The sequence below is a fragment of the Clarias gariepinus genome, chromosome 24 (genome assembly GCF_024256425.1).
Source record: "Clarias gariepinus isolate MV-2021 ecotype Netherlands chromosome 24, CGAR_prim_01v2, whole genome shotgun sequence".
Classification (NCBI taxonomy): Eukaryota; Metazoa; Chordata; class Actinopteri; order Siluriformes; family Clariidae; genus Clarias; species Clarias gariepinus.
In genome coordinates this window covers 11,757,083-11,775,074 of record NC_071123.1, presented here as the reverse complement: position 1 = coordinate 11,775,074, position 17,992 = coordinate 11,757,083, and the positions used below count along the sequence as shown (strand labels likewise).

The window sequence follows — 17,992 nt, the reverse complement described above, 5'->3', positions numbered from 1 at the left end:
CTGCAGTTGCTCAATAGTTCAGGACTGAAATTTTTAAATGTTTAGTACCTGAGCCTGTAATAACTAAACTGGACTTCATGTTAACATAAATCTTCTTTTATAAACTTCCAGCTATGACTTAAAAACATTTCCGGCTATCGGTTGTCACCCCAATGAGGATGTGTTCCCTGGCGAATCTGGTTCTTCCCAAGGTTTTCTTCCTATTTCTCGGGGATTTTTTCCTCAGCTTACTCGCTCTCGGCTTGTTTATCAAGGATAATTTAATCATTTTGGTTTATACACATTTCCTCACATATTTCATACTCGTATCTCTAATTTTATTTTTATTATGTGAAGTTTTGCGATAACGACCCTGCTAAATTGAATAAAATGAACCAAGCTGGTCGTAAGGTGGCGTACTTTTACATGAAAATGCGTCTATGCAAATATATGCTTGCCCCTCCTCTTAACTGTGTGGTTGGTTGGCAACCCTGACAACCAATTAAATGCTTCGCTTTATGGAACGTCATCGAGGTCGGATGAGCAGCATGTTAGTGTGAGAGCTGTTTTTCAATGGATATTGTACAGGAACGACTGAAGTCACCGACAGAGCGGCAGTCACAAATGCACCGACGAAACAAAAATCTTAATTTGGTCTTTGAAAGAAAAGCTAAATGAAGTAGCTCTTAAATAACGCTGACGAAATGAGTGTGCACTGACATTAGGCTTTTACACAACTATATCAACCTAGAAGGACGTCCCCCCCCCTTGTGGGTTTGAAGAAGAAGATACAACACACAGGTGATGTAACGTTAACGGTTATCTACCGGCCTGTTTACACGGGGAATTCCAAAGTGCGTTGATTATCCCAAATTTTGTTCACATTTTTTTGCTTGTATAATTGCACAAATTTGGATACCTGTGCAGCTTTGCGTTGAATTGGTAACGCTTAGAAAGGGGCTGTCATATATAGATGGAGGTTGGGAATTTATTCGGTGTTAAACCTGCAAAAGCTGATTTTTAAAAATATATTAGCTGCATAAAAACATCGTATTTGTATAAGCGCACTAATTGCCGCGCAACGCATAGAGACGAATGTCTAATTCAAGTGACTGAAATTCACTTCAATCGCGTTAAATTATGTCCAATCTCCATATATCTTTTTGTACACATTTCTTTGCCTTAACTTGCATTTTTCATATTTGTCATATCCAGAACCTCAGGGGCATTGCCGGTCTGTGATCCCGTTACAGGCGAAATAAAGGAAAGGTATAGAAAGGTAAGTGCATTTCATTAATGCTCAATTGCTGTGTTTGATAATCTCATCTCTTTGTTGGTTTGTACCCGGTATATAACCGTAGTAGCAGCTCGGTCATGTGCGTTAAAACGGGTGGTTGACCATTTTGGCTAGATTGAGTTGAACTTTTCATGTATAGCTGCATGTGGTGTGCGTGTGTGTGTGTGAAAGGAATTGTGAATGTTGAAAACCCAAACATCATCACAGCATGTCAACGTCAGCACGGTACATTATTGTACTAAATATGATACAACAGTTCGCAACGTAAGGCATTGTTCTGGTATTTATAATGTAGAGTCATGGAGTTAATGAATCGTGGCGTGTTAAACTGTCATACTGTGTGTGGAGGTGATCTGTGTTTTAAATAAGAAGGTTCGAGATTTATCAATGGACTCCTTTACGTTTTTGACGTTTTCTTTAGTATTGTCGTATGCAGTTTGTGGTGTTAGACTCCTACATGTGTCCTGGTTTTTTTTTATTATTATTAAAGATATCAGCACGCTTCGTAAAACCCGAGGCTCACTGAAAAATAACTGGATAAACCGCTGTGTTGCTCGGGGTAGTTAATGTGATGCTGAAGACAATGCACAATGTGTATATTTGACAGCATGGCGTTAATTTTTTATTTGACGTCTATATAAAACGAGTTTGTCAGTGCGTGTAGATCACCCATCATTTTTTATTTTATTTTTTTACATTGTAGTATATGGTCAAAAGTATGAGTTTCGCTCATATGTGCTTGTTAAACATCCATTCCAAATTTTTTCCCCTTTTGCCTTAAAAAAAAAAAAAATTCTTCTGAGACTTTTTGTTTGATTTGGTAACCTGACTGTGAGAATTTGCTCATTCAACTTTGCATAAGACAATTGCTAAGGTCTGGTACTGATATTGGGCGAGAAGGCCTCAAACATCAATTGACAGCCTAATTCATCCCCAAACTCTACTCTACTTTTCCTCTCTAACTTTGGCAAACGATATCTTCATTGACCATTTCGTGCACCGGGGAGTTTTACGCAGGCACAGTTTTGGGATTTTCTCGGAGGAGGCTGAACTTCAAGTTTCTGTAGTTGTTCTGTAGCAGGTGTGTTATTGCTCGTTATTCAAACATAGCAAGCAGTAAAAGTAGTCACTATCCATTGGTTTCTCTAAGATAGAAACAGTGAAATATTTAGCTTCATTGTTAGACACAATTTCATATAGTTATAGTTATTTTCTATTCATGAAGTTATATGTACCACTTTTTTCCCTCTGTGAACTTTTTGGAATTTGCCAATAAATGTGGGTCCGACTTTGCTGTCGTTTTTATAAAACTTTTGAAAACACTTTTAAGTCTTAACCAAATGAAAATCATTTTAATTTAGTTAATTTGTTTAGGTTTATTTGAAAACATTTATTTAACCTTTTTTCTTGACATTTAATAACATTCTATTGAATTTTTGTTAAAGTAAAATTTTTATTCACATTTTTAAATTAAAGTTTTATTCACATTTTAGTCTTTTAATTTTGAAGTTGTTAGGTTTAGTTTGTTTTTAGTCACCAAAGGCCACATCTTTTATTCTAGTTTCACTAAAATGACTTGTGATTTGTCTAGTATTCAGTTAAATTCAATTTAGTTTTATTTATAAATTTTTTATAGAAAGAAAATTTTAATTTGTTTGAAAAGTGTGAGGAAATTTGTACTTTATAAATTATTATTACAGGTTTTTCCCTGATAAGCAAACCAAGGGTAAGGGGGGCAAGGAAACACTACCTGAAATGACAACAGGGTGACACCTTGAGAGGAACCAGACTCAACAGGGAACCCATCCTCATTTGGGTGACCAGATAGCAGGGCTTGAATTGCAGACATGCTGTGTGTTAGGAGGCTCTGGGGTCAATGTAACAGGAGAGGTGTTTAAGGTTTTATTGAGTCCACGTTTATTATTTACGGCTCAGATACATAACTGTTTGTGAAAATTTCAGTCCTGGACTGTTGAGTGACTGCAGTCACAAGCCATCCGTGAACAACTGTCTGCATCAGTCGAGTCCAAGACCATCTTCCTGGTTGAGTGGAACTATCCCCAGTCACGACACGCATTCCAAGCAGACCACACAGGGCCTCCATGCGATCAGATCTCCAACCAGAAGCTTGGCACCAGGATGAGTCAGACAGGTCTGGAGGGCAGAGGGGGTCTGGATCACTGGCAGCACAGGAGGCCATGTGTAGCTAAACAGAGAGATAGAGACAGAGAAAAAGAGGGAGAGAAGTAAACCTGAGAAAACAGTTACAGTTAATGTCACATAATGTATAAGGTGAATGTATTACACATTACACTGTCATAAGCACAGTGTGGTTTCACTATGACTGTAAGGAATTTTGTATATATAGTGAAATTACAAAAAGAGTCACAAGACCATGAAGACTGTTAATGTAGTGGCTAGGTGGAGCATTGTAAATCATGAGATTTACAGATTTCAGATAACAGACCCACGTGACTTATTCTCCTTTTAAAAACAGCTGTCAGTCACAGATAAATGCTGACATTCATTTGTGCTATTAGATTTGTTCACTTAGTAATTGAAGTCTGCAATAGGGAAATACTATTTCTAATGCTATTAAGGTTGTAGAAATTGCATTCACTTAAAATTATTTCAAATTGCGGCCCCTCTCAGGGTTTACGATTAGTAAGATAAACGAGAATGCAGTGTAACATTCAAACCAAGGTTGCATTTTACATTAATACACCAATTTAAGAGTGGCTAATGTTCAAGAGCGCTGAAGATAAAGTACTCGTAAATGTATGTGTTTGCAATTAATACTGTTTAATAAATTTAATACATACATTGCAATCTATACTATTTACTACATTACTATGCACGGTTAAATAATGCTACACATTTAAAACTAAACTGTATTAATGCAGCACCTAACTGTTATATGAACCTTAACTTTCCTTTTCTTACATTTTTGTTCCGCTAGTATTCAAATGCTTCTTCACATTTGTTGTGTTCTTCCCACTTTTTTTAATGTTGCTGTTTGCATGTTTACCAAGTGGAAACATACCTAACATTATTACTTCAATTGTCTCTTCTATTTTCCAAGATTGGACAGAGCCATACGTAGTATTGTTTTTGATTTTGACGGGCAGGGCAAAGTCCTTTTTTTTTTTTTTTTTTTTTTTTTTTCCCCATTTATAAAGTATGTTGCAGTTTGTAAAAGCATGCAGATTATTGAAGACAAAAATAAATTGATTTAATTCTTTCCATCTATCATTCGAATGCATTATCATTAAGTTTTCAGTTATTGATAAAGTTTTAGTCTCATGTCCATCATGCAAAATCTATAATACCTCAAAATATTTTTCGGCATTTTCATTGACCAAATGAACACTGTCTGCAACAGACATTAATTCATCACAGTGCCTATACAGTACATTTCGCATAACATGATTTTTTCTTTTTTTTTCTTTTTTTTTGGAGCAATGAGGTTGCAGTTGGTTTAATTACTTTCTGCAAAGCAAGTAGAGATTATTTACTTACACATAACGTTACACGTCCAGGCCTAAGTGTCTGAAAATGGAAAAAATTTCAGGCATCAAGCTAAAGTGACATGCACAAAAGCCACTTCCATATGTCCAACTTGCAAACAAATAATGTCCAATAAGGCAGCCTCCAACCTGTATAACTTTTTTTCTTTTTGCGTTCTGCAGTCTAGCTTATCCTTCATGTTAGTGTCTTTATATTTGTTTTGCTGTTTGACAACAGCTTTGTAGTCTACATTGATTCACATGCCTGCATGCTTTGACAGTCAGTGATTAAGCTTTGGTGACAAATTGAGTTTCTTCCTTTTAACATCACAGCTGTCATGACTGGGGTGGGAGCTGAAGATGACATCCCACTTGGTGAGAGGAAAACTGTGACAGACTTCTGCTATCTTCTGGACAAGTCCAAGCAGCTCTTCAATGGCCTGAGGTCTGTATGATGAGGTTCTTTATTTTCCTGAGTATTTTTGTTTAAACATCTTTTAACTTAAATAATAATAATTATAATTTAGGTATAATCCTCTGTAGTTTTTGAAATATTTCATCAAGTTTTTTTTTTCACTTTTCATGCACCAATTCCATTTAACTACCTATTGATAGTCATCCCAATCTGTGAAGATCCTTGTACAGTGGAACCTCGGATTATGAGTAACGCGGTTTACGAGTGTTCTGCAAGACGAGCAAAGATTTTTAATAAAATTTAACTTGAAAAACGAGCATTTTCTTGGTTTATGAGCACAGAGTATCACGTTTCACGCATGCGCTTCTTGTTTAGACGCCGAGCAACATATGATCACAACTGAGCCAACGTTTTTTCTCTCTCTTGCGCTGCGGAATCGTCTCCCCTGCTGGGTCTTAGTGCTCATCTCTTACTGGTATAATCAACATCTGTGCACGCATGTACTGTTTACTATAATACTGTGACTACGTGTGTGTGAAACATATTTAATTATGTGTTCGGAAGCGTGTGTGTACAGCGCGTCTGCTGTTTCTTATAACACACGTGTGTGCGTGCGAGAAAGGCAAAAGAAATTCTCAATACAGAGGTTAAAAATCTATTTTCTTCCTCATCGCGGTGTGTGCGTGTGCGCGAGCATAATTAGACACTGTGCCGGCTGTGTGTGTGAGAAACCCTCATTCACAAACGCGCGCACAGAAATGAAGGCAAGAGACACACATTCTGCTCTCTGGAGAAACTCTGTCGCAAATCTTTTCAGAGGTAAGGTGCTGGGTCATTTGTTTGTTTTACTTTACAGCAGTGATTCTGTTAGTTTGCGCTCACACGAGTGTCATTAGCGATGTTTATAGCTTTTTAAAAAAACATTTTAGATAAAACAGTGTAGCGGGAGAGAGACGTTGATTTATGACCGCTGTTTACAGAAGTGTAGTCCAGTGCAGGAGATGCATTGTGGGTAATGCAGCCTGGTGTGTGTGAATGCGAATGTGAGATTTAAGTTAGGATATTGAGCCTTGAGTTTTGTTCTTCAGTAGTTTTTTTTTGTTGGATTTAAGTGCAGGATCCACCTGAAAGTTTGTACTATAACCTGACAATACAGAAAATAAAAGAACGGGCATTGACTAGTTTGTCCATCTCATCATTACACGAGCATGGGTTAACAAGCTGTTACGCTATCGTGTGCAACAAAAAAAATAGACAACAGTCTTTCCGTTAATGTGTGTGTGAGTGTGTTTAAACGAGAAAATAATTTTTTAATGTGTAAGCTGAGGAAAGGGAGACAGGAGGGGTTGAAAGCAAGAGTCTCCACTTACTCAAGCCTCACACACACGCACACATACACATACACAGCGCCTGCATGCACAAAGGGAAACGCTTATCTGCCAGGATTTATTTTTTACTTTTTTGAAAGGTAATGTGCAGGTTAATTTTTTTTATTTTTACTTAATATTTTGTATTAATTATTTTTATGTATTTTTTTAGGGGGCTGTAGAACTAATAATTTAAGTTTCCATTATTTCTTATGGGAAAATTTAATTTGGTTTACGAGTGTTTTGGAATACGAGCCCACTTCCTGAATGAATTATGCTAGTAATCCGAGGTTCCACTGTACAATCTTTTCAAACTGATCAGGTACCAAAGTTTCAGCATTTAAAGTAACACGGCTTTAAATATCAATTGGTTTGTCATCTTAGAGATGGCTTACTAACTGAGTTTAGTTTCCCCCAGAATTTGTAAAGGGGTAGAGTTAAACCTTGCATTGCGAGCATAATTCGTTCCAGAAGCATGTTTGCATATCAAAGCAAATTTCCCCATATGAAATAATGGACACCCAGATGATTCATTCCACAATTCAAAAATATCCATATAAAAATAACTAATACAAAATAAAATGAATTAACCTGCACTTTACCTTTTTAAAGAATTGTGGGTAAAGTAAGACGAGAGGAGAGGAAAAGAGGGGGTACTGTGTATGATAAGTTTTTCACACATATACAAACACACACAAACGGAATCACTGTCGGCAAACTTCTTTAACAAGAAACCTCTGTAATGAAACTTGCCTCCTTTTGAGGATTTTGCAGAAATGAGAGCTGCATTTTCAGTAAATAAAACCGTTGCTCTTTAGACACATTATACTGCAACATCAGACTCTGTGAAGAAAGTCGCTCTCAGACCAAGTTACTCGCAATCCAAGGTCCCACTGTATTATATTTTAGAGCTCTGATTTTAACATTTGCTCTCTCCATCACTTCTATCATGAAAAGAAAAATTGGGAGAGGGACTAGAATGGCTTGTTTTTTGGAATTACAGTGGAACCTCGGATTACAAGCTTAATTCGTTCCGGAAGTGGGCTCTTATTCTAACACACTCGTAAACCAAATTTATTTTTCCCATAGGAAATAATAGAAACTTATATTATTCGTTCTTCTGTGTGGTCTGCCTGGAATGCGTGTGGTGACTGGGGTTGGTTCCACTATTCCATGAAGGTGGTTCTGTCCTTGACTAATGCAGACAGCTGTGACTGTGACTTCAGTCGCTCAATAGTTCAGGACTGGAATTTCTCACAGTCCACCTGAGCCTCCAGGAACAAACTGGACTTTAATCTTACACATCTCCTCTTATACTGAACTTCCAGTCTCGCACATTATTATGCACATCAATCCCTGCTATCTGTTTTCACCCAGATGAGGATGGGTTTCCTGTTGAGTCTGGTTCCTCTCAAGGTTTCTTCCTATTACCATCTCAGGGAGTTTTTCCTTGCCACTGTCGCTGTCGTCCTAGGCTTGCTCATTAGGGACAATCATATCATTTTGATTTATACACATTCACATTTCATACAAACTTAATTTTTTTGATTGTGTAAAGCTGCTTTGTGATGATGTAAATCGTTAAAAGCGCTATACAAATAAAATTGAATTGAATTGAATTGAAGTTCTACAGCCCAAAAAATAAATACATAAATAGAATTAATACAAAATATAAAGTAAAAATAACAAATTAACCTGTACTTTACCTTAAAAAATGTAAAAATAAATCCCGACAGATAAGTGTTTTCGTTTGTGCACGCAGGGTGGGTGTGTGTAAAATGTGCGTGCACACACACACACACACACACACACGTTAACGGATAGACTGTTTTTAAAACCATTTAAAAATTAGCAAGGAACATTCCTAGTTACACTCACGTGAGCGCATACTAACAGGATCACTGCTGTAAGTAAAACAACAACAACAAAAAACAAATTAAACAGCTCCTCACATATGAAAACAATTGCAACAGAGAAGAGTTTGTGTGTTGTTTGGCAACCTGAGAGAAGGGGGCTAAAGGGGGGCTCGCTCGCGTTTACAGCCCCTTTCTCTCGGGTTGCCAAACAAACACACAAACTCTCTGCCTTACACAGACACAAACATACACACGCACACTCAAAACACTGCAAGCACTAAGACCCAGCAGGGGAGACGATAGGTCTCGGCTTTACAGCTCCCCTCCTCTCAGGTTGCCAAACAAACACACAAACTCTTCTCTGTCGCGACTGTTTTCAAAGGTGAGGAGCTGTTTAATTTTTTTGTTGTTGTTGTTTTCTTTACAGTAGTGATCCTGTTAGCATGCGCTCACGCGAGTGTGACTAGCGATGTTCCTTGCTAATTTTTAAACGGTTTTAAAAACGGTCTCTCCGTTAATATGCGCGCGCACGCACATTATACACACACACACACACACACACACACACACACACCCAGCAGGAGAGACGATTACCTACAATTCTGCTGCAAGAGAGAGAAAATCCGTTGGCTCACTTGTGATGACGTGACGCTCGGTGTTAAAACAAGAAGCGCATGCGTGAAACATGATACTCGGTGTTCGTAAACTAAGACAATGCTCGTTTTTCAAGTAAAAAATTATTAAAAATGGTTGCTCGTCTTGCGGAACACTCGTAAACCGCGTTACTCGTAATCCGAGGTTCCACTGTACTAGCGAAACTATTCTAAGGAACAAGAACACTTGAATTTGTTAAATTAATTTTTGCATTTTTTTTATCAAAATTTTTACTGCATTCGCAAGGTCATGTGAGTGTGATAGTACAATACAGTATCACTATCAACCAACAACATTGCACTGGAATTGCTAAGCAGGTCACACATTTTTAACTTCAGTATATTCAATGGTTTAGGGTATTAGTGTTCTTTTCAGCCACGACTATTTAAGTCTGAAAATTGAGAGTGGCTCTAGAATATGCAGTTGTCTAGAGACTGGTCCAAGAGACATTCATGCCTTGGTAAATTCACATCCTTTCTGAGATCTACACTGAGCTCCTTGGATGTTCATAATGTACTGAGTGTTGGTCATTTCAGTGACTTCTGTCAAACAGGCCCTGTTTATTTAAGCGCAACGAATTTCACAACGAAAATCTTTGTTTTTGTGCATAGTTCAAGTGTTTTTTATACTCACTTTATACACTCACAGCCATATTCAGCTGGTACAGTACACTGTGAAATGAAACAACATTCCCCTAGGAACGTGGTGCTACAGAAAACAACACAGAGCCATCTAAGACTACACATAACTAAATTATACTATGTGCACACTCAAGGTACTATCAAAAAAAAAAGAACCCAGAGGTAGAAAGAAAGTTTGTGTGTTGGGTCTTTTACAATGCTGGTGGCTTAGTGGATGTGGTGTATAGAGTAAATGTCTGTGATGAAGGGGAAGAAAGACCCTGATGGACCTCTCAGGTGTCTTCTACTATCTCCTGTATGGTCATGTAATCCAAGATGGTGCAATTTTTCAAACCATACAACAATACAGCTAGGCAGGAAGCTCTTAACAGTGCCTGCGTATAATGTGGTAAGTTTTAGAGAAGAGGAGGAGTTTTTCTTAGCCTCTGCCGAAAGAAGAGCTTCCTATGCTTCCTTTGCTTGGTGTTGAGGTTCTCAGATAGATTAACGCCAAGGAATTCTGTGTCGTCCATGATATTACTACATCAATTATTCACATTCAGTGAAAGGTTGTTGGCTATGCATCAGTCTGTCATTGCACCTTCTGTATGGACACTGACATAAATTAAGACCCACCATAGTCATTGACATAGGGTTGAGACTCTGCCCAGCACCAGCCAGAGATGTTTGTGTCCAATGCATTCGTTCTCATCCTTGCAAGTTAACATTGGCTTACAAAGTTGAGTGTTTTGTGTAGGTGAAGGCTCTGGCAACAGTCAGTCCATCAGGGTGTGTTCTGCAGTTTTCCTATAGTTCCATGCAGGCTATTACTGTTGGGAATGAATCCTGCAATTCTAATGACATTCTTAAATTTCCTTGTTAAATAGGATTTCTTTCATTTAACAGGAACTAGTACAGAATTTGTCATCCAGTGTTAATGTAAACAGACAAGCTAGTTTCTGTTATAGGGAAACAAGGTTAATATGTTTTGTTGAATGGCGGTGAAAACTGTGAAAACTTGGCAGTGTTTTCTCTCATTCTTTAGTTGGTCGCAGTCCAAGCTTTGTCCAGGCAGCACACAGTGGATTGCAGAATGGACGGTGAAGTTACAGGACAAGTTTAATTAAAATTGGCCACTCGGGTGTTATTGCAAAACTGATATTGTAAACATTTAGTCTATAATCACTGTGGATGTTTTCACCAAACTTTTGCAGCTTCAGTGATATGAGCCCTAAGGTACCACTGAATATGAAGATGCTATAGCAAAATTGTATCCATGAAGAGCCAATTAAATTTAAGTGCATATTGTATGTTCTGAATGAGCAACTAGTTGAATTATATTTAAATTGCTCACTTATGGGTGCTACAGTAGCCTGCTGAATTTTGAATTTTGTTTTTAACAAAAACATATCTTCATGCTGTCTAATGCAGTCATTAGACTTACTGTAGTCCAGAATTTGGTAAACCTGGCCACCTGGTAGTGTTATTGTGGTGCTAACTTAGAAATGTTAAACAATGTCAATGCTTTATCCTGCACCCTAAAAAATACTGGGTTAAAAACAACCCAGGTTGGGTTGTTTTAACCTAGCTGCTGGGTAAATATTGGACTAACTACATGCTGGGTTAATTTAACCGAGCAAAATGGGTTATTTGTTTAACCCAGCAAGATGGGTCAAAACCAAATGCTATGTCATATTTAATTATAATGCTGGGTTAATTCTACCACATAAATGGGCCAAAATTTCTACTCAGATGTTGGTTTATTTTAACTGGAATGTTGGGTTAATTCTACCTTACAAAAAGGTTATTATTATTTTCATGTTTTACAGTGAATCTGTAAAAAAAAAAAATCTGCCCATGTCTATTAAACTGTTAAATTACCTTGATATACTGGTCTATTACAAAAAAAACTCCCAAGTTTTGCAAACCATACATGCAGTAAATAACATCCTATTAAATGTTCATAGAAAAAAAAAAAAAAAATTTCAAAAGCACAAGAGCAGATAATCAACAGCGACATCATTACTATACTATTACTCACAAGGGCAGAATGGAGTAATTGCACAAATAGGCTGAGGCAGCTTCTACAGAGCCGGATCTCCCTGTGACATTAGATATCTTTTCTGCAGAACAAAACTATCCAGCCCTGGTCTCATTGTAACATACAAACACTGTCTCTGACTTTTCAAGTAGGCCTCACTATTTCATAGCAACATTACAAAAAGTCCTATACAGGACTATATACTATATACACACTGCTTTGGATAGTTGATGTCAAAAATATAAAATGCCTTAAAGCACACATTATCCTCCCCAAGTAGTGTGCATTGCTCCAGAGCCTGTCCCACCAGAAAGACGAATGCCTGAGAGCAGCGCTGGTCATTATCTCCCAACGTCAGGATGTAGGGGTATGGCCTTGACACTTCAGCCTGCTGGAGGTATTCCACCATGTTGGTTCCAAACTTAGAAAGAAAGAAATAAGAGAAAGTAAAAATTTTGTTGAATAGCAAAGATTAAACTAAATAAGACTATTAATTTAGTGTGTAATAGGATTGATACTAAATAAAAAATGACAAAGCTAGGGTATAGGTAACCTGGAACAAAAACATGAAGACAGTTACTACCAAAAATAAAACAGCAAAATAAGCATGGCTTTTAGGATAAAGCTCCTAATTTTTATTTTTTTTTAAGTCAGACTAGTTAATGTGGTTGCTAACGCTAGCAACCTAACTAAGGCTACATTTACACTGTCAGGTAAATGTGACCCAATTCCGATTATTTGCTCATATGTGACACACATCGGATATGTTCTATGTCCATGTAAACAGGAAAAAAACGCATGCATTCCGATATTTCAAAATCGGTTTCAGGCCTCCTTCATATGTAAACATGTAGCAGTGCTGTATCTCCTTAATGGCTTTTTTACTTTCATTTTTTTTCATGGCTTTTTACTTTCATTTTCACTTTTACCTAGTATGTTTAATGCCTACATGACCCTGGGGATCAACAAAAAACTTTTTATCAGCTGGTTGCTTGGCCATCTTAATTGTAAAGAGATTACAATTATCATAATAATTAAATTATTTTAACTGTTTGTTTTTTTACTCGGTAACAGTATCTCTGTTAAAGTTAAGGGTAAGTGTTTTTTTTTTTTTTTTTTTTTTTTGACAATAATTCATATGTGAAAATCTTTTTAAATACAAGGTGTCAGAGACTGCCTATTTGTCACTTAAATTCTTGGTTGCCATAAGGTAACTCCAAACATTTTCAGAGATGTCATACAGGGTATTCTCTTCTTAAACAGTGGAAGATTCCATGTTTAACGTTTCTCTCTTGCTGATCAAACTTACTATTAATCTCTGATAATGTGCAAGATTTCCTTAAACAAAAATTTTGAGCTTGATATGAGGCTTTTTCATGATGTTTTACTTGACTCGTAACCAAACTGACTTCTATAACGGATTTTAACAGGTTATTGACATCTTTTTTTTTTTTCTTCATATAATTTACTCTTTAACTACTAATAATAATATCAATAAAAAACATAGTTTCTGTCTTAAAAGTTTTTCTTTATTCTCTTTCTTTAAAGTCATAACCTTAACATCAAAGTCAAATTTGGGTTTTTGGCATCTTTGGACCACTGGTGCCATTACATTTTGGAAATGCTAATAAAAACTTTGTGCATCATATTATGCAGTAGTTCAGTTCTTTTCACTCATTTGAAATTGAAACAAAAACAATAGAATTAGAATGATGTTTATACATGAAAAGAAGTAGGAGAGAAGTGGTTTTGAAATAAGTTTAAAGATGGCAGCTATGGCTGTTAAGTTGAAATATTAAAGGGGTCATACGGGCCTACATGCACTTTTTTAAGCTGTTTGGACTGAACTGTGTGTTAGGAGAGTGCGTACACAACCACTCTACGATGATAAAGAGCCGCCCAGTGATTTTCTTTTTATTTATTAAAATAACATGCCCCTTCTGAAATCAGGCCAATCTCAAATGCCTGGCAAGGTGACGCCACACCAAAAGCGGCCGCTCCTACACTAGTTGATTGACACTGGTGTTTTAGCAAAGACCCGCCCCGAGTGAGAAGAAGCTGTCGGACATTGTTTTTCAACGCTGGAGCAAAATGGCGCCTAAGCGAGTGTGTTGTACAGTTGTTGGGTGTAATAGCGAACACAGCAGTCGTCATGCACTACCGACATCTGAGCCGCTGAGGACGCAATGGCTGAATTTGTGGCTGAAAAACGTCCCTGCCGATCAACCTAAATGCGTTCATTTTTTTGCGCTAATCATTTTTCACCAAACGCGGGTCAATATAAAGCAGGTTTCGCTAGGAAGCAGCTCCTAAAAAATGGATCTGTGCTAACGCTTCGTGTTCCTGCTTCATCTTCACCAGGCTTGGTGAGTGTGATTTCTTTTTCTGTGAATCTTTGCAGATCGCCTGTTCTAATAATCACGATGAATGCGGAGTGTAAGTTAACTTATACTCTCATAGAACATGGTTATGGCTTCTTCTCTGTGTACATCCGTCTCTATATAATCCCTAATCGCCCGTTTATAATAAACAATGGATTAAGATGATTGTTTAGTTGCAAACTGTGTACTTAGTCGGAAAACTATATTATGCTTACCTTTGTACTGTTAGATGGTTTATAACGATGTCTGTCAAAGATTAAAAAGTCATGTAAACACATCAGTAAACACATCGCGTTCGTATCTCTCTCAGTAAGCTTCTCCGCTTTTGTTGTTGTTGCTCGCGGCAGCGTAACAGCCCGTTAATTCATGCCCATGCAGTGATGAGAAAGACAAATCGAGTCGATGCATGTCCATTCTTTCAATTTCTGCGTTGTCAGGCGATATTACAAACTTCCGGGTGGGTTCCGTACTACTTAAGAAAACAGGCTCAGGCTCTATATTGAAAAATGGCATGTTTGGGACCTTTTTAAGAATACTGAGCTTAAATCCTGTGTTTTTTACACTTGCCGGTAGCAGTTGTAAAACTATTAGTAAACTTGTGCTACAGCTATCATCCTACCATAACATACTGTCAACAATTATTACTTTACTGATAATTCATGAATTATTTAATGGTTATTCAATTTTATTTCATATTACGATTTAGCTTTTTCATGTGACTTCCAGCACTGATTGTTTTTTTTCACTAAATCTCAGATTTTTTCTTTTGATCATAGTAGACCAAGGAAAACAATTCAGTTCAACTCGGTATTAATTCCCTTAGTCATTTGACTTTGTAGCTTTGCATCATTATCCATTTGTTTCCTTTTCATTGTGTTAACTGTTTTGTTTGGCATTTATACCAGAGTATTCTAGAGGCAAATGTGAGGACATGTGTTGCTAATGCTTGGATGAAATTTGGTCATGTAACAGAACAATGATCCAAAGCAAGTAAAGCATCATTAAATTTACATTAGAATGGCTAAAAAATAAAAGTATCAAAAGTACCAAAAGTTTTGAAATGGCTTAGTCAAAGTCTAGACCCAATTATTTACATTTGAATGGTGCAAACGTTTTAAATGTTGTAAATGACCAACTTGGGGTAAATGATGCCAACTTGGAAAGATATGCATCTTACAAACCTTCACTAACACAATTTGAACATTACAGGAACTCCTCTGATAGTTATTGCCACTTCCACTGTACAGTCCTGACCTCTCTCCAAGCAATTGCCACATGGTTGAGCTATTCAAGGAGTTCCCAGTAGACCGACATTTCAGATGTGGCTCTGGCGTACTGAAAAAACACCTTGATGGTAGATCCAAGCACTAGACAAACATAAGTTCATGAGTGTAGCAGGGGGTTAATATAGAGAAATAAAGGTAGTTTTTCCTCCTCCCATAATGGTGTTTGTTAACTCCTAAAAAACAAACAGACCAAAGAGAGCCCCATATCAGCCTTGTTTTAAATTATATATCACTATATTGGTTAAAATTGGGGATATCCTTGTGATTACAAAGTATTACTACCGATCCATAAAAAAATCTAGTATAAATCTGGACATCCTAAGTCAGACACACTTTTGCCCAATACCTCCTTGGAGCTTCTTCTTCTTCTTTGTCTTTCGGCTGTTCCCTTTCAGGGGTCGCCACAGCGAATCATCTGCCTCCATCTAACCCTATCCTCTGCATCCTCTTCTCTCACACCAACTAACTTCATGTCCTCTCTCACTGCATCCATAAATCACCTCTTTGGTCTTCCTTTAGACCTCCTGCCTGGCAGTTCCAACCTCAGCATCCTTCTACCGATATATTCACAATCTCTCCTCTGAACATGCCCAAACCACCTCAATCTGGCCTCTCTGACTTTATCTCCAAAACATCTAACGTGGGTTGTCCCTCTGATAAACTCATTCTTAATCCTATCCATCCTTGTCACTCCCAAAGAGAACCTCAACATCTTCAGCTCTGCTACCTCCAACTCTGCCTCCTGTCTTTTCTTCAGCGCCACTGTCTCTAAGCCGTAGAGCATCGCTGGTCTCACCACTGTCCTGTACACCTTTCCTTTCATTCTCGCTGATATTCTTTTATCGCACAACACACCTGACACTTTTCTCCACCCATTCCAACCTGCCTGTACCCGCCTCTTCACCTCCTTTTCACACTCTCCGTTGCTCTGGACCGTTGACCCTAAGTACTTAAAATCCTGCACCTTCTTTACCTCTGCTCCCTGTAGCCTCACCGATCCTCCTGGGTCCCTCTCATTTACACACATGTATTCCGTCTTGCTGCGGCTAACCTTCATTCCTCTGCTTTCCAGAGCATACCTCCACCTCTCCAAATTTTCCTCCACCTGTTCCCTGCTCTCGCTACAGAGCACAATGTCATCTGCAAACATCATAGTCCATGGGGACTCCTGTCTTACCTTATCTGTCATCCTGTCCATCATCAGAGCAAACAAAAAGGGGCTTAGAGCCGATCCTTGATGCAGACCCACCTCCACCTTAAACTCTTCTGTCACACCTACAGCACATCTTACCACTGTTTTACAGCTCTCATACATGTCCTGCACCACTCTAACATACTTCTCTGCCACTCCAGACTTCCTCATACAATACCACAGCTCCTCTCTTGGCACCCTGTCATACGCTTTCTCTAAATCTAAAAAGACACAATGCAACTCCCTGTTACCTTCTCTGTACTTCTCCGCCAGCATCCTCAAAGCAAATACTGCATCTGATGTACTCTTTCTAGGCATAAAACCATATTGCTGCTCACAAATGCTCACCTCTGCCCTTAACCTAGCTTCCACTACTCTTTCCCACAGCTTCATTGTCTGGCTCATTAGCTTTATACCTCTGTAATTGCCACAGCTTTGCACATCTCTCTTGTTCTTAAAAATTGGCACCAATACACTTCTCCTCCATTCCTCTGGAATCCTTTTACTCTCCAAGATCTTGTTAAACAAACTTGTCAAAAACTCTACTGCCACCTCTCCTAAGCACTTCCATACCTCCACAGGTATGTCATCAGGACCAACAGCCTTTCCACTCTTCATCCTCTTCAACGCCCTTCTCACCTCACTTCTACCAATATTTGCTACTTCCTGTTCCACAACAGTCACCTCTTCTACTCTTTGTTCTCTTTCGTTTTCCTCATTCATCAACTCCTTAAAGTACTCCTTCCATCTTCCCATCACCCTCCTGGCATCTGTCAGTACATTTCCATCTCTATCTTTAATCACTCTAACCTGCTGCACATCCTTCCCATCTCTATTTCTCTGCCTTGCCAACCTGTACAGATCCACCTCTCCCTCCTTACTGTCAAGCCTAGCATACAAGTCCTCGTATGCTCTTTGTTTGGCCTTTGCCACCTCTACCTTCACCTTACTCTGCATCTCCCTGTACTTCTGTCTACTCTCTTCAGTCCTCTCAGTGTCCCACTTCTTCTTAGCTAGCCTCTTTCCCTGTATACACTCCTGGACTTCCTCATTCCACCACCAAGTCTCCTTGTCCACTTTCCCCTTACCTGATGATACACCAAGTACCCTCCTACCTGTCTCCCTGATCACATTGGCTGTAGTTGTCCAGTCAACTGAAAGCACCTCCTGACCACCCATAGCCTGTCTCAACTCCTCCCTAAAGACTTCACAATATTCTTCCTTTCTCAGCTTCCACCACTTTGTCCTCTGCTCTGCCTTTGTCCTCTTCGCCTTCCTCACCACCAGGGTTATTTTACACACCACCATTCTGTGTTGTCTGGCTACACTCTCCCCTACCAACACTTTGCAGTCACTGATCTCTTTCAGGTTACAACGTCGACACAAGATGTAGTCGAC

The 17,992-nt window shown here is 38.4% G+C and overlaps 1 protein-coding gene across 5 annotated transcripts in view; it reads left to right on the top strand.

Annotated features, from left to right (window-relative positions):
- Positions 1-436: 436 nt before the first annotated feature.
- The window catches only part of scai (suppressor of cancer cell invasion), a 41,361-nt gene continuing 23,805 nt past the window's right edge, over positions 437-17,992 (top strand). For 2 of the 5 annotated variants that reach the window (XM_053485060.1, XM_053485057.1), the window contains exons 1-3: positions 438-780; positions 1,195-1,258; positions 5,116-5,227. In XM_053485060.1, the coding sequence (XP_053341035.1) occupies positions 5,121-5,227 (107 nt within the window). In that variant the 5' untranslated portion in view covers positions 438-780; positions 1,195-1,258; positions 5,116-5,120. Of the gene's footprint in view, positions 834-1,194; positions 1,259-5,115; positions 5,228-17,992 lie in introns of all 5 variants that reach the window. The other 3 variants (XM_053485058.1, XM_053485059.1, XM_053485061.1) reach the window with 3 other exon arrangements.